Below are 15,482 nucleotides of genomic sequence, written 5' to 3'. Positions count from 1 at the left end.
ACCCATTGGGGTTTTTATAGCGCAGTCTGGCTATGTGCTTCAGAACACATAGCCAGACTACGCCACAAGAACCCCAATGGGTTTAGCAGAAAGATAAACCAAAAGGTTTATCATGCTTTTCTCCAATTGCTGTGCAGGAGGAAGGAACCTTCAAATCAAGTAGCTAGGTGGCTAAATATTTTAGCTGAGTTTCAGTACAAACTCAGCTAGAAGATTTAGCTACCTAGCTACTTGATTTGAAGGTTCCTTCCTCCTGCACAGCAATTGGAGAAAAGCATGATCAGTGCAAAGAAGGAACTGTTGTCTGCAGAGGTAAAGCCAGAAGTGCTTCACAGCCTTGACCACAGTCAACCGCTTTTCTGGTGAGGTAGTAACTTCTGTCTGCAAGTGTCAAGGTCTTACTGGACAAAATGATGGCCATCTTAATCCATTCCTGTATTTATAACAGCAATGCGACTACTTCACCGCGGTTAGCATTTGTGCTCTTAATGTACAAATGGCTAGAGTTTTTTTAGCCCAGCATGAGTGTCAACCACACGTGCTTCTTTATCATTTTGAAAGTAATCAGCTTCTCTTCATCTCACATACCTTTTTTTGTTCATTCAGTGTAGAAGCAGAGCTGTGGTAGTGAAGCTCTGAATACACTGTCAGTAGGATCCTATTAGGCCAAAAAAACCTTACAGCTGCCTGAGTCCTTTAAATGTCAGCCATTCCTAGACCGTGCTCATTTTTTCCTGGTCAGTTACTATCCCTTTAGCGCCAACCAGTTAGCTAAAATCACATTCTTATGACTGAAGGCACTCACACCTATATAGTTTTAACTTTTGTTCCCCTTTCTCCACTTATTGGAATACTTTCTTTGGTCGGTGTAGGCAGGTATCAAAACCACAGGTTATGACAATTATGTCATCTAGATAAAGCAAAGAAAGTCTTTGGATACAAGTTGTGTAGTACAGGCTCTATCCGCCTCTAAAAGATGGACAGCATGGAGGTAAGTTCTGAGGGCAGGACTTTCCATTTCCACAGGCTAGAGCAGATACCAAACGCTGACTTTTCTTGTGAATCAGTGCCCAGCAGCACTTGTCAAATAACAAATACTTAGGTCTAGTGCGCTGAAAAACTTGTTGTTGAAAATGGCCTCAAGACTGTCGTTGATCTGAAAAAGGGGCAAGGCGTTCTACTCGACGGCGGCATTCAGCCGACAATAGTTGACACAGAAATGCCACTTTCTGTTTTTCTTTTAAACAATTTTCACTAAAGAGTTTCAAACACTTCTAACTGGCTTGATGAGTTCTTTGTTGAGCAAGTCTTAGATTTTTTGTTTTGCATCCACTTTCTTCTCTGGTCCAAATCAACTCGAAAACTGTGAAAATGATCAGGTCCCTTCTTTCAAGGAAATAGAGTGATCCACCTCAAAAGTTTGTACCCATTTTTGGTGTTGGTGCTGAGCATGCGCTGGTAGCATGTCAGCAGCTTTGCCAAGTGCCTTGCTGACCCTTTAAAGAAAGCTACCCTCTGTGAAAATATGGAGGACAGAGATTGATCATTGATTGATCACAGAAAAATCATTGATGGATCACAGCTTGAGGATTAACCCCAGAGAGCCTTAGCTGCCTTTTGGGAAGCTAAGGCTTTCTGTGATCAGAATGGGTTCTCTTTTTAGAGCACTTTTTTTGGCACTCCCCTCTTTCTACTACTAGGATAGCTTTGATTTAAGCAGCGCTCTTTTTCTATCACTAGGATAAACTAGGTTAGAGCATCCGTAGGCTCTCTGTTGCTTATGTAGTCGGGATTCACAATTCAACTGCTGATTGTGAGTGTTTAGAAAATTTATGTGTTTCCTTTAATGCTCACCAAGAATCAAAACCATTAAGTGCTGATCAATAAAAGATACGTATTTGATATTTATACAAGCATACAAGCAATTCAAAGCGAGCGTGTACAATGAGCAACATGTAAGAGACTGCTAGGAATCTCTGCCTTTTATGGCTGCTTGTGACTCTTTATATATGTTGTAAGCCTTAACTGAATCATCGCTTTATTGGGAAGTGTCCAGCAAGATAAAAAAATATCTGTATGATAATGTCAGGCAAGGTCAGGAGAAATCAGTGGGAGAGCTAGAGTTTTGATCGCAGGGCCTAACTCTGCCTATGGAGATGAGCCTTACACTCGTCAACCCGGAGGTTGTGGGCAAGAAGGAGACTTTATTCATTTCACTCCAGAGTACCTTGTCAAGAAGTCAATTGATGATCGAACATATAAGCCAGGTAATTGACTATACCTAAAAAACAGGAGACTGAATTCACTCTCAAGGATGAACATGCACAAAAGTTTCTGTCGTTTTATCAGAGAGTATCGGTATTTTTTCATTCAAGGTTACCTTTAATGTTTGATGTGATTGAACTGCCTTAACGTTTCTAAATTGAAAACAACAAAATTTATCATGTTTAAATGCTTAGATCAAACAAAATTATTATTATGTCATCTATAGTTGCAATGAGACTAACAGAACATAAGGGTGTGACGCTACAATTTGAACGCAATAGCAAATATACTAATGCTAGAGACTAGTGACATCTTTGCACAAATACTTTTTATGAGTGTTTTAACTGGTATCAGTTTTTTTATTTTAATTTTAAAAATACTGACAGTCAGATTGTCTCAAACCTCAAAAACAATCACAAATTACCGAAAAATGCTAATCCTATCCGAAAAAATTTACTAAGATTTTGTGCAAATTCATCTTTGAAACAGGATTGTTCAAATTTTTGCAAGTTTACATGGATGGTCTGGTTTTATTAGCAACTGCTGAATTCAAATACTTGATTTTAATATTATGAAAATTTCCTAGTTGAGTCTATAACATGATTGTTATTGTCACCATGGCCTCTGAGCTGGATGCTTTAAGCTACCGTGATTTGTCTTACAATATCTAATGTTAAGTAAATATATTATACTTAAACTTAAAGCTTTAAAAAATATCAATTTAAAAAAATTAATAGTCTGAATGTAAATATATTTCATCAACTTTAGTCAACTTGGCTTTAAAAAAAACTTTGTTGTTTCAAGTTGAGTCGCAACACAATAATGTCCAAAAATTTCTACTTACTGCGATAGTGTAGTAGACAGTGTTATATTTCAAAAGCTGATGAATTTAAAAAACGAACATTAAATAAATCTAACTTAGTTCAAACTAAGATAAACCTCTGTTGAAGGTTATTACTGTTACCTATCACTAACTTTTTTTGGTACCCAACTTTTTAACAATACATTTTCTATTTTATTTGTTTGCATACTTGTCTGCTGACACTGCAAGTGTTTACAAATAATATGCATACTAATGTTTTAACAGCAGCAATTTTTATGTTTTAGTTCACATGCTTAACACCCTATCAACAGCCAACCACACACTGCACATGTTGTTGCTAAGATTCTTAGCAACAATTATTTTATTACGCTTTTAAAAGCTATTTGTTTAAGGGTTGCATGGTTATATAGTCATGCCATTTTATTTCCATCTTTAAGATTTTTGAAATTTGGCCCTAAAAACTGTGGAGGTCTGGTAATCACGCTGAATTTTTTCATTAAACTTATTTGGGATAACTTTGATAGTTTTTCAATAATCAAAAACTTTCCGATAGAAATATTTGAAAATCAGTTTATAATTTATTGTCCAAAATTAGGTTTGACAATAAATTATAGTTATATTAGCTATTATGAGTGTGAATTAATAAAGCAAAACTTTTATGATTTCAAAGGAAAGTTATTGTTTGCCCATTTATTAGAAAGTTTAGCATCGTTAAAAGATATTTGATGATACTCCAAAGATGTTGATGTAAAAATCTAAGCAACATTAATCAGCATTAATTATCAATATTATTATCATTAATTATCAATACCATTAAGCCTTTCACAGCTTCAGTAGTAAGCAAGCTAAAATTGAAATTTGCTATATCTATAGCCATATAAGATTGTAACCATCTAGTGATTTAGCGATGTAGTCATATAGCATATAGCCGTATAGCCATATAGTCATATCACTATGTATAGCCATTTATTCTTACTTTTATTCAGTGATAGAGGCCAATAAACAATTATTTCTATAGTTTAATACTCAAATAAAGGTTGCCATATGGCCATAAATATAAAAAATTAAATAGTTGTTGCTAATAATCTAAATATTTAAACAATTAAAATAAAATATATGTTGCTAAAATATTAAAACATAATAAAAATATTTATCTTGTTTAAATATAATAATATGTAACTTAAAAGTTATCTAAGCAAAATAGGATAGTCTTTTTCTGTTTTAGTAGGATATCTTTTTATATTAGCAATTTGGTTAAACGAAAACTTGGTTTCCCAGTAGTGGAATTTTTGCATACATTGTTGATACATTAATGCTAAGACTGCTCTTAGCGGTTTCTACAATTGTTAATCTTTGTTATAATAAGATATAACATTTATATTGGCTGTGTGTCATTCATTATAGCAAAGAAGATTGTCAAAGAGTTTGCAAAATTGAAGTGGGGCTTGTTCGATGAAAATATTCCGGCCAATGACAACACATCTTCTTGGTTCTATTCGGTGGGCGATGAACTTCGACTTATAGGGTAAACATTGATATTTTAGCATATATTCTCATGTCAGATTACCTCTTATAATCTTTATTTTTTAAAAAGCAACAAACAAAATGACCTTTAAGTCAGTTTCAATGTTTCCTTAGTAGCCACGTTTTGGAATCTGTCACGTGTATTATAGTGAGTCTACTTTGTTGAACAATTTTTGCTATAGAGTGGTAAATTAATCCAATATTATTTTTCTGTTTAATGAGAAGGTCTATCATTACTTGAAAATTAACATACTTTTTTCAGACAACAAAACTCAACTTACTTGAAGAGTAACTGGCTAGAAAAGATATTTTGAGAAAAGATACTGCTAGGCTTTGTAAATGAACAGTATTCACTGAATCTGATGACAAGTTAGCTCAATTGAATTTTTTTTTAAGTACTGACTATGTATTAATTATTAGAAAATAATGTTTACTAGCTTGACTTTTCTTTGATGACTTGTAAAACTGTACTGGCTATAAATAATTCCATAATGCTTCGTTGTTCCAATACACTATTGAAAAAATTATTTAAACTTGACAATCTTGGAAACATTTTAACCAAATAGCCAATATTGTTATAGAAATATTGCTGGCTTGTAAACGTAAATTTTTTTCTCAAGCTCAGTCCCTTTTTACAATTTTTCCAATATTTGGCCAATGTGGAAACCAGTTGAATGTTCAGGTCTTTAATGATTTTTTCTAAATGCAATCAACTATGTTTAAGCTAATATGACTTAGAATAAGTGGCTTGTAAATTAAGCTGTTAAAAATAATATGCAACATGCAACACTGTTACTTTTAATCTTGTTTTCTTTCGTTCTCTATCATAGTTGTCATTCCCTTTAGTTCTAATGAGTTAAACAGTTTTGAGACATTTAATTCTAAGAAACACTACAACCTGCATCTAATTATCTGAACATTTTAGATGTGTCAAAGAAATTGAATGGAATTCTGAAGGTTGTAGAGTATATAACAGTACTGCTTTTTATAAACCATGTAAAGTTATTCCAAAGAAAATTGATGGAAATGCCTCACTATTATCTTATGAGTTTCTTGATGAGGTAAGCAAATGTTAAACAAACTTGCGTAACAGCTTCCTTATATCTTAGCTCAATATAAGTAGTGCTCAATTTGTGTTTAGTTTCAGCTGCTGCTTTGAAACTTGGTTTGGTCAAAAATTCATTAACCAATAAACTGACATAAAATGTGCTAAAAAATTTATCTTGCTCCTATTTAGTAACTCAAATTATACAGGTTTTTTAAGTCTTTGCGTACATTTATTTTTTAACTTCATGTAGTTCACTGCTTAAAATATTTGAACGCTTAGTTTTAAAATATTTAAAACTAAAATATTAGGTTACAATAATCCAATATATACAATATTTAAACTCCTTACAATGTATTACATTTAAATAAAATATTATACAATACATAATATATATTATATATACAAGACTAAATATTATACATTTTATATATATATTATAAAATATTTGCTATAATATATATTTAATATAATATTTATATATAATATTATACACAAAATTTTTTATATATAGTAATGCATATATTATATATATCATTCATTTTATAATAATAATAATAAATAAACAGATTTTTAGCTAAACTTGAAAAAAAATTTACGCCGTGATTGTTTTTCGTACTCATAGATTAGAAGCTTCCATAAAATTCATAACAAGGCTGAAATCTTTGTGAACATAAAGAATTCTTAAAAGGCACAAATTAAAGAGACTAAATTGCTAATAAAGATGGGTGTTTGATATTTGTGAGTTTGAAAACATGTTTATAATAAACTAAAAGTATTTATACCTTTGCCCACATATATAGAAAGAAATGAGCCAATTTATACAAACTGGTATGTTTTATGCTATAATTTCTTCTAGATTTGATTTATCTATTTACTGGAAAAACCTATTTTAAATGTTTACAAGGTGTTTGCTATAACACCGGCTTGTATATTTTACATTCCTATTCTAACACTATTTAGTGAAGCATGCTGAAGTGAAACTTTCTACCCTTGACTCTAAAAGCTTATATTTACCACAAAGCTAGATGTAGTTTATAATGTATTAGAAAGTTTCATTTGCTGTTGATTTTGCTACAGACTGTATGAGAGTTTGTAGATCTATACAAATTTACACTCATGCTACCTAAAGTTAAAATTTAAAATATTATCTTTAAAAAGTTCTTCATTTAGTTGGCTAAAACTTAAATTAAAGAAACTTTGTTGCTCGCAAATTTTAGTCTTTTTTGAGTATCATGTAAGTAATGTAGGATAAAGTATTTTAATTATTTTGTAGCAAAAGATAAACTTTTAATATGTGTTTTTACATAGCTATTGAAAAAATATCTATATTTGTTTCTATCTGTATCCAAAATTTGCACCAAAAGTTTAACTAACCTTTAATATTTTAGGTAATCGGCTTCTGCACCATGAACGGCGAGGAATCTGGACACAACATCTTACCTACAAACAATCAGAATAAGAATTGCGAACACAAAAGTGCTTGGGCTGTCATGAATACTCTGGATGATTTCAGTAATTCTTATTTTTATATTTACAAAAAAGGTTTATTTCAAGTACGGTCTACAACAAAATAGACTGAACACCTGCAAAAAAATGTTTTATGTTTGGATTAGAGCTATAATAAATTTAGTGTTTGTACAACTTTTAGAAATAAAAATTTTTTTCATATTAAGCCATGCTTCTGAAAAAATCCTTGCACAATAAATAAACAAGCATACTGAACAAACACTAGTAATAGATTACAAAATAAAAATTTTAATTTCAAACCCAAACTAAAATATTTTAGGCTGCTACATTACATAACCCCATTGAAACTTTTAAGGCAGCTTTTGTTATCATGCTGTAAAGGGACACTAGTCGTTATTGTAGGTTTAATAAATGCATAGTAAAAAATTGCTTCAGTTGTGTTAAATATAATTTTGTTTAATGAATGAAGACTCGTAATTATTACTCTAACCGTCGTTCTTTTAGTTTACATATGCGTTTAGCAAGCTCAACCTTGTGACAATGCTTTTTTGTGTCGGGTGGTATGCGGAGTTTAGTAGAATCTGAAACTAAATTAATTTACCGCAGGCTCAACATATGAAGGTGTTGGTTGTCTTCTGTAGTATAGAGTTATGTTTAGGCAATTTGTGAGGGTTAGAGTATATAGAATAAAAAAAATTTGTTCCAAATTACAATGGAAGAATTTTTTAAACCAAATAACTGAAACGTCCTTTTACATCTACATGTATATAATGTCTGATCATTGGCTTTCTATTGCCAAAAACTTCCGATCATCAATCAGTACAAGAAGATCAAAGTTGCGATTCCGTAATCCTCCAAGAAAATGTTTCTTTATCATTTTTTGATCTTCATTCTTGAGTTAGTTTCCACTGATGTGTAATTAAGTCGTGTAATTTTTCTTTGAAACCTATTTAAGTCTCTAGTTATATGGTCCAACTCAAGTTGTCCAAGAATTTGGTGCATCATAGCCTATTCGAATAATATGCAGATGTGAGCTTGGTTTATTGCTAGCTGCCTTCTATTGCCGACATACATGTGTCATAAACCAATTTTAAATTCAGCTGATTTCACATAAAGAGAATTACTTTGAATTTGTGATTGATTCAGTGAGGACAAAATGTTCCTTCAAGTTTAACATACAAAAAATTTCCCCGCTTATTGATTACAAAGGCTTATGAATAAAGAGAACAATAACTACAATTAAACTGGTTGTAATATAGTCTTTACTATAAGTGGCCATTGGCAATCTAACTGTTTGTTTCTTCTGCCACAAAGCAACTTTTATTTTTTGATCAGCACAATTATTTTGTAAATTTTGAAGATGGTTAACTAGCTTCAATGCATTGACTCTCATGTTGATGAGCTGAATTTCATTTTTTCAAGCCCCATATTAGCCAAATATTCATAAAGAAATTATTTGCTTACCATAACTTAATTTATGGTGGAAATTTTAGCTTTTTTTCATTTTATTATGCAGCAATGTCTATTTATTATGACTTAATATTATTTGTCTGAGAATTAGTCTTGAAGAATGTAAGTTCTAGGAGAAAAACCTTTTTCTTAAGTTTCACAAATTCCAAATTCTAAAACATAGTCTTTAAATTTAAATTATTGGTTCTAAAAGTTTTATTGCTGCTTTTTATAACAGTAATAAAATTTATGAGATGAGAATAAATTATCAAATTATATAACATTTTGGCAACATACACACATGTAGTTTCAGTGCCTCCACCATAATTTTAATTTGTTTTATTTCAGAGTCTTCAATTAACCACACTCGAGAGCCAGAATTTTCCTCTGTTCCTATAATTAATGTAGTACAAGACATATTAAAAGTAAATCTTACATGCCGTCAGGATGTGGTTTGTCTCTGCATAGATATTTCCGGCAGCATGACTGTAAGTAACTCTCAAAAATAACCAACTTATGGAGTGTAGGTTTCCCAAAAAAAAACAATTAAACTAGACTACGTGTGCATAAAAGTTTTGAACCAAAGACTTAACTAGGCAATTTTTTATTTGCATCAGTAATTCAGATCAAATATTTTTACCAATTGGCTAAACAAGTTCAGACATAGCAAATAAAGGCCATACAGGACCACATTTTGGTTAAGCATAACCTATTGTTGGCAAATTAATGTAACTTCCCGTGCTTAATACTGTTGCAGGTTCTTTATAGGTAAATTATGGAATTAGATTTTATACTTGGTATTCTCAAGTAGACTGGTTATTTAATACATGTGGAGCCAAAAAAAGTTTCAAATAAAAAGTCTTTGTATCCTCGCATTTGATATGCATATTTTGTTGACAGTAAATAAATTTTCTTTATCCGATCTTATGATGTGAAATATAAAGTGGTTGACTTGATTCTTTATCTTGATCGTTTTAGTTAACTAGAAAATAAAATTTTTATTTTTATTTTAACAAAGAGCAATAGCTCTTAAGATACTGAGTCAAATTCTGTTTCAGTGAGTTGAAGTGAGCTATCGAAGCTTTGCAATTATAAAAAAGTGCCTTTTAAAGATTCTATTAAAAGCTTATGGAAAGCTACTAGCAAGGTTACAGTATAATGTGTGCAAACATAATTATTTACATGACATCTATTTACTTATATTCAGCGTTCATAAACAGGAGCACAATAGAAAACTTTTGAACAAAAATTTAAATTTAAAATAGCAGAAATTTATGCTGTTAACTTTGGCTGTACGTTGAAAGAAGATGTGATTCAAGCTAACGAGTTCCATTTGCAATGAGAAATTGAATTAAGTGATCAGTATGCCCATGAATGTTTTAAAAGATGTTAATGCAGCCTTGTGGTAGAGTGGTTGATGTGTAGGTCTGATAACTGAAGTCTGTAGGTTCAAACCCTGTGCTTTATAAGTTTTTTTTTCTAATGCTTTGAACATTGCTTCGAACATACCGACAGAAAGACAATGCACTAATTATAGTAAAAACTACTTAAGAGTACGCATTATGAAAACAAACTATAACAAACTCCATGTGATCATAAATTTACTTTAGAGAGCAAAAAGAATAGCCGTCATGTCACAAGCAGTCAAGTTGTACTTAATGACTTACATAAGAGATGGATCTGCTGTTGGAATTGTCTCATTCAATGACACTGCAATGATTGATGCTAACATGACCCTAATTACAAGCCAGTCTGAAAGAGAAGGTCTGATTTCAAAGGTACCTACAAGAGCCGATGGTGATACCAATATTGCTGCTGGAATAAGCACATGTCAAAAAGTATGTACTAGTTTTGCTGGAAGGTCATCATTTATGCCTTGCATTTGGTAATTATCCGTAAAGTATGGATACAAAATGTGATGGTTTATTCTGATTGTTTCATAAACTTTGGTATCTTTAGACCGACCCATACAAATGAAAAATGTAAATTTTTGCTTCAATAAAACAGAAAAACCTATGATATTTACAATTAATGTTCACATGTAACTTGCTTTCAAAAAATTTTTTACCGGGAAGACCTAAAAAATTACAACTAGGTTTTCCATTTCCTTATATAAAGCTTATATATCTTAGCTTATACGGTAATTTTTCAAGCAGTTTTAAATTAAGGAAAGCCATCTAGCAAACATTTGTTATTGTTAAACTTGGGAAATTTAGAGATGCGTGTCTAAGTGTACAACTATATCTTATTTATTTTCATTTTGAATTTTTTATCTGAAATTATAATTTTTTGATATTTATATAGTTTAAGATCCCTCAAGTTAAAATGCTACATTTGACATAATTGAACATTTCAACGTAATTTGTTGATTAGGCTTTAAAATTTTAAAGCCACAGGATTTATTATCAATGTTAAAAAAAGTCAAAAATTTTATGTTCCTTTTCATTAAGTTAAAATTACCTGCTGTTTTGCTGACAGATAGTTGGTCACAAGTTTATTACGATTTTACAATAAACTCAAATATATTGGTTTGTCGATGACTTTCTCAAGTTGGTTAATTTTAAAAAAATCACATTCTCAAACAAGATTGTAAAACTATTAAATGTTTGATTATAGTTCTATATTTTGATAATTCAAACAGCACATCAACATATGGTTATAAAACTATTTCACCTCTTAGTGTAGCTAGCGAAAGTGACTGCATTACAAGCATAATTTTACCATTAATAAACTATTACTTGTAAACTGTGATTGAAGCTGTCAAATTAATTCTTTTTTTTAAATACAACTACATTGTTTTGGTGACTGTTCTTACCAGTTGCGAAAATAAAAAACAAATAATTTAGGAAAATTTTAACTATATTTCCCTAATATACAGTTTTTTATACCATTTTCTGTCGGGGGCTTTAAAATGAGTTACTGCTCACAAATACGTAATAGAGTAGTTCTTGACAGCGTGAGAGCAGATTTAGTAATCACCAAAAAAGGAGTGCAGGTATTAAAAGGTTTCTTTATTTTTAATGATGTCAAAACATAGAAAATATATTTTTGTGTTAATACGCTAGTCATGTGAAAGAGAAATTGGGAGTCTCAAACGTCATAAAGCTGAGCCTGTGATGTTTAAAAAGATTTAAGTTAGTTTCATTCATATTAACTATAATTTATATTTATTGAACATGTTAAATGATAGTAAAACAAATTTAATGTAACCTAATGAGCATTAAACTATTTAGTTCTGCCTGAATTGTCATTTGGTAAAGCTGATCATTGTAGTGGAATAATTATAGTGAGATCGCTCAATAGCAGGTGCTGGCAGAAAAATAAAGCTTTTCAATACCAATTTAAACAGCTGAAACATCAAACTTTGCAGATGCTTCTGAAAAAATAGATAAAATTAAATTTACTGATATTAATTCAACAGTCTCCAAATCTCATTAACATCAATGCATTTTGTCTAAGCACATAATCTCATTCTCCTAATTGTGTTAAGGAAGAGTTTTTTGGTATGATTACGAAACATGCATATAAGCTTTTTAGCATCAGCTTTAAGCTTGCAATTAATGACATAGTAAATTTACTAAAATATGTATAATTATGTTATTTATTGCTAGATTTTTAACAGCTGCAAATTGTTTGCTTTTTTTAACACAAAAAATTGAGTCGCAGAAGTTGGAATTTTATGCTGTGCTTAAGTATTTAGAACACACTGACATTCCCATGCAATCTCTGTTTGTAATGACCGTGTAAAACTGTAAATCATTACCCAACTTAAAATCAACAGTTATAGACATCAAGCAAAGTTCTCATTATTATAATAGTACTCTAAAAGCACACAACAACCAAGTAATTATTAACATCGGTGTCGAATTTTAAGTCTCGCAAAATTTTAACTTCTGAGCTAAATAGCTACTATCAAACTGTTAGTATAAGTTCACCTAAATTACAGTGGCTTTAATCGAGTGAATAATATTTAGTAAATTATAGATTTAGCCAACTGAAGCAGTTTTGTTACAATCTCAATTTTATATATGTAAGGTTTGCGAACTGTAAACTGACTAACCACACTGGCACAGCTAACCCTCTAGTTCTTACACTTTTTTCATCCAGTTAAACTTAAATATTATTTCTATTTTATCAATTTTTGAAGACTATTGAATGGAAAAATTAGTTGCTGTAATTAAAAGTAAACAATAGTAATAACGAATCTATATTAAAGCTGCCTTGCGCATATATCTGATTGTTTTTATGTCACAAAACAATCACTGTATTCTGATTACCACTACTCGCTTGTAAATTTGGAAGACGATTCGTTTGCTCAAAAGGTAGGAGTGTCAGTTTGAAAGTCTGAAATTAGTATGTTTAAACTAGCTAGATATTTAACTAATTTTTAAACTTACCATTTGCTGCAAAACAATTAAAGTGTATTAAAGATTCAAAACTAAGATGGAAAAGTTTGCTGATAACTACTTAAAACGTACTTCGTAAGGCCTTTGAAAAAGCTCAAGCAAAAACAAAACTCATGATATTAAACAGACAAAATGTGCTGAATTGAATAAATTGCAAAAAATGTTATATTGAGATTATCCTTGTTTTATGTATTTTTAAATTGGAGTAAAACAGTATCTGAACTTTTCAGTACTGTCTTTTGCATCATCTCAATTATATTTGTCAGATTCTTACAAAATATACTAAGGGGAATCTTGACTCTGCAAGTATCCTTCTTCACAGTGACGGAGAAGGAAACATCGAGAAAGACTTAATCAACACTTCTATTGCAAAAGCAATCAATGCCGGAATCCGAGTTGATACGGTGCTGTTTGGGTGAGTAAAACCGGCACGAGCAACAATTTCAAAACCCTACTAGTTATGTTTGCAGCACATTTTAAAAAGGATTTAAAAACACATGTCAGCGGTATAAATGGCTCATTCGTATAGAGTGCTGACAGAGAAATTTTAGTCCCAGAACACAGTTGGTACAGGTATATTTATAAATTCATGTAGATACATAATTGCCAAATATATAAATATATATGTATACATTGTATATATATAGTAGTATAGTACTATATACTATTAGTAATATATATATATATATATATATATATACCCATATTTCCGAGTTAGGAGTTGAATAAATATATACCAGTTAGGAGGTTGCGGAATATAAGGGATTAGGAGTTAACGCAAATATATATGGGTAAGCCTCCTATATGGTCTAATTTATCTACATTGTAGATATATATATATATTTATTCACCTCCTAATTATTATATATTTTTATGGAAATTTTAGGAGAATATGGTATCATACAATATATATTCATCGCCTTATCATACTTTGTATATATGCATACTAGAAAAACTGTCAAAACTTGGAGAATGTCTAGATGGTTGTTGTAAATTACATCTCAATTTGAAGGTAAAATAATTCATACCTCAATGAGTAAGCAAAAATAATGATTACCAGTAGCAGATTGCTACAAATTACACAAAAAATTAGAATGTTACCATTGTAACTTATGTAATAGTTACAATGGAAACATTACATAGCTTGGCATAGCTTACATACCCTTTAGTAAGATGCCGTAACTTATATCATTTAGGAGTTTGCTATAACTTGTTTCTTTTAGAAGCTGCTCTGATTTACATATAATAAAGTATGTTGCTATAACTTATAGATCATTTGAGAAATTGATATAATTTGAATTTCACATAGTTGGTAGCAATTATCTATATATCAGTTAGGAGGCTGCTATGGATTATATATTAATTAGGAGGCAGCTGATATTTATATATCATTTAGGAGGTTGCTATAACTTACATATCATTGCAGAGGCTGCTATGAGTTACATATAATTTAGGATGTTGCTATCACTTATAGATCACCTAAGACCTTGCTATAATTTGAATTTTCCATAGTTGATAGCTATTATTTATATATCAGTTAGGAGGCTGCTATGGATTATATATTAATTAGGAGGCTGCTGATATTTATATATCATTTAGGAGTTTGCTATAACTTGTTTCTTTTAGAAGCTGCTCTGATTTACATATAATAATGTATGTTGCTATAACTTATAGATCATTTGAGAAATTGATATAATTTGAATTTCACATAGTTGGTAGCAATTATCTATATATCAGTTAGGAGGCTGCTATGGATTATATATTAATTAGGAGGCAGCTGATATTTATATATCATTTAGGAGGTTGCTATAACTTACATATCATTGCAGAGGCTGCTATGAGTTACATATAATTTAGGATGTTGCTATCACTTATAGATCACCTAAGACCTTGCTATAATTTGAATTTTCCATAGTTGATAGCTATTATTTATATATCAGTTAGGAGGCTGCTATGGATTATATATTAATTAGGAGGCTGCTGATATTTATATATCATTTAGGAGGTTGCTATAACTTACATATCATTGCAGAGGCTGCTATGGGTTACATATAATTTAGGATGTTGCTATCACTTGTAGATCACCTAAGACCTTGCTATAATTTGAATTTTCCATAGTTGATAGCTATTATTTATATATCAGTTAGGAAGGTGCAATGGATTATATATTAATTAGGAGGCTGCTGATATTTATATATCATTTAGGAGGTTGCTATAACTTACATATCATTGCAGAGGCTGCTATAATTTACATATAATTTAGGATGATGCTATCACTTATAGATCCCCTAAGACCTTGCTATAATTTGAATTTTCATAGTTTATAGCTATTATTTATATATCAGTTAGGAGGCTGCTATGAAATATATATTAATTAGGAGGCTGCTGATATTTATATATTGTTTAGGAGGTTGCTAGAACTTACATATCATTGCAGAGGCTGCTATGAGTTACATATAATTTAGGATGTTGTTATCACTTATAGATCACCTAAGACCTT

General features: G+C 30.8%; 1 protein-coding gene across 1 annotated transcript in view; it reads left to right on the top strand.

Annotated features, from left to right (window-relative positions):
• Positions 1–976: 976 nt before the first annotated feature.
• The window catches only part of LOC137388365 (calcium-activated chloride channel regulator 1-like), a 59,359-nt gene continuing 44,853 nt past the window's right edge, over positions 977–15,482 (top strand). Inside the window, exons 1-8 of the mRNA XM_068074852.1 lie at positions 977–991; positions 2,090–2,267; positions 4,493–4,613; positions 5,538–5,673; positions 7,049–7,172; positions 8,925–9,064; positions 10,187–10,414; positions 13,249–13,397. Of these exons, the coding sequence (XP_067930953.1) occupies positions 977–991; positions 2,090–2,267; positions 4,493–4,613; positions 5,538–5,673; positions 7,049–7,172; positions 8,925–9,064; positions 10,187–10,414; positions 13,249–13,397 (1,091 nt within the window). The remainder of the gene's footprint in view (positions 992–2,089; positions 2,268–4,492; positions 4,614–5,537; positions 5,674–7,048; positions 7,173–8,924; positions 9,065–10,186; positions 10,415–13,248; positions 13,398–15,482) is intronic.

This window comes from Watersipora subatra, chromosome 2 (genome assembly GCF_963576615.1).
Source record: "Watersipora subatra chromosome 2, tzWatSuba1.1, whole genome shotgun sequence".
Lineage (NCBI taxonomy): Eukaryota > Metazoa > Bryozoa > Gymnolaemata > Cheilostomatida > Watersiporidae > Watersipora > Watersipora subatra.
This window is presented reverse-complemented; position numbering and strand designations above follow the sequence as displayed.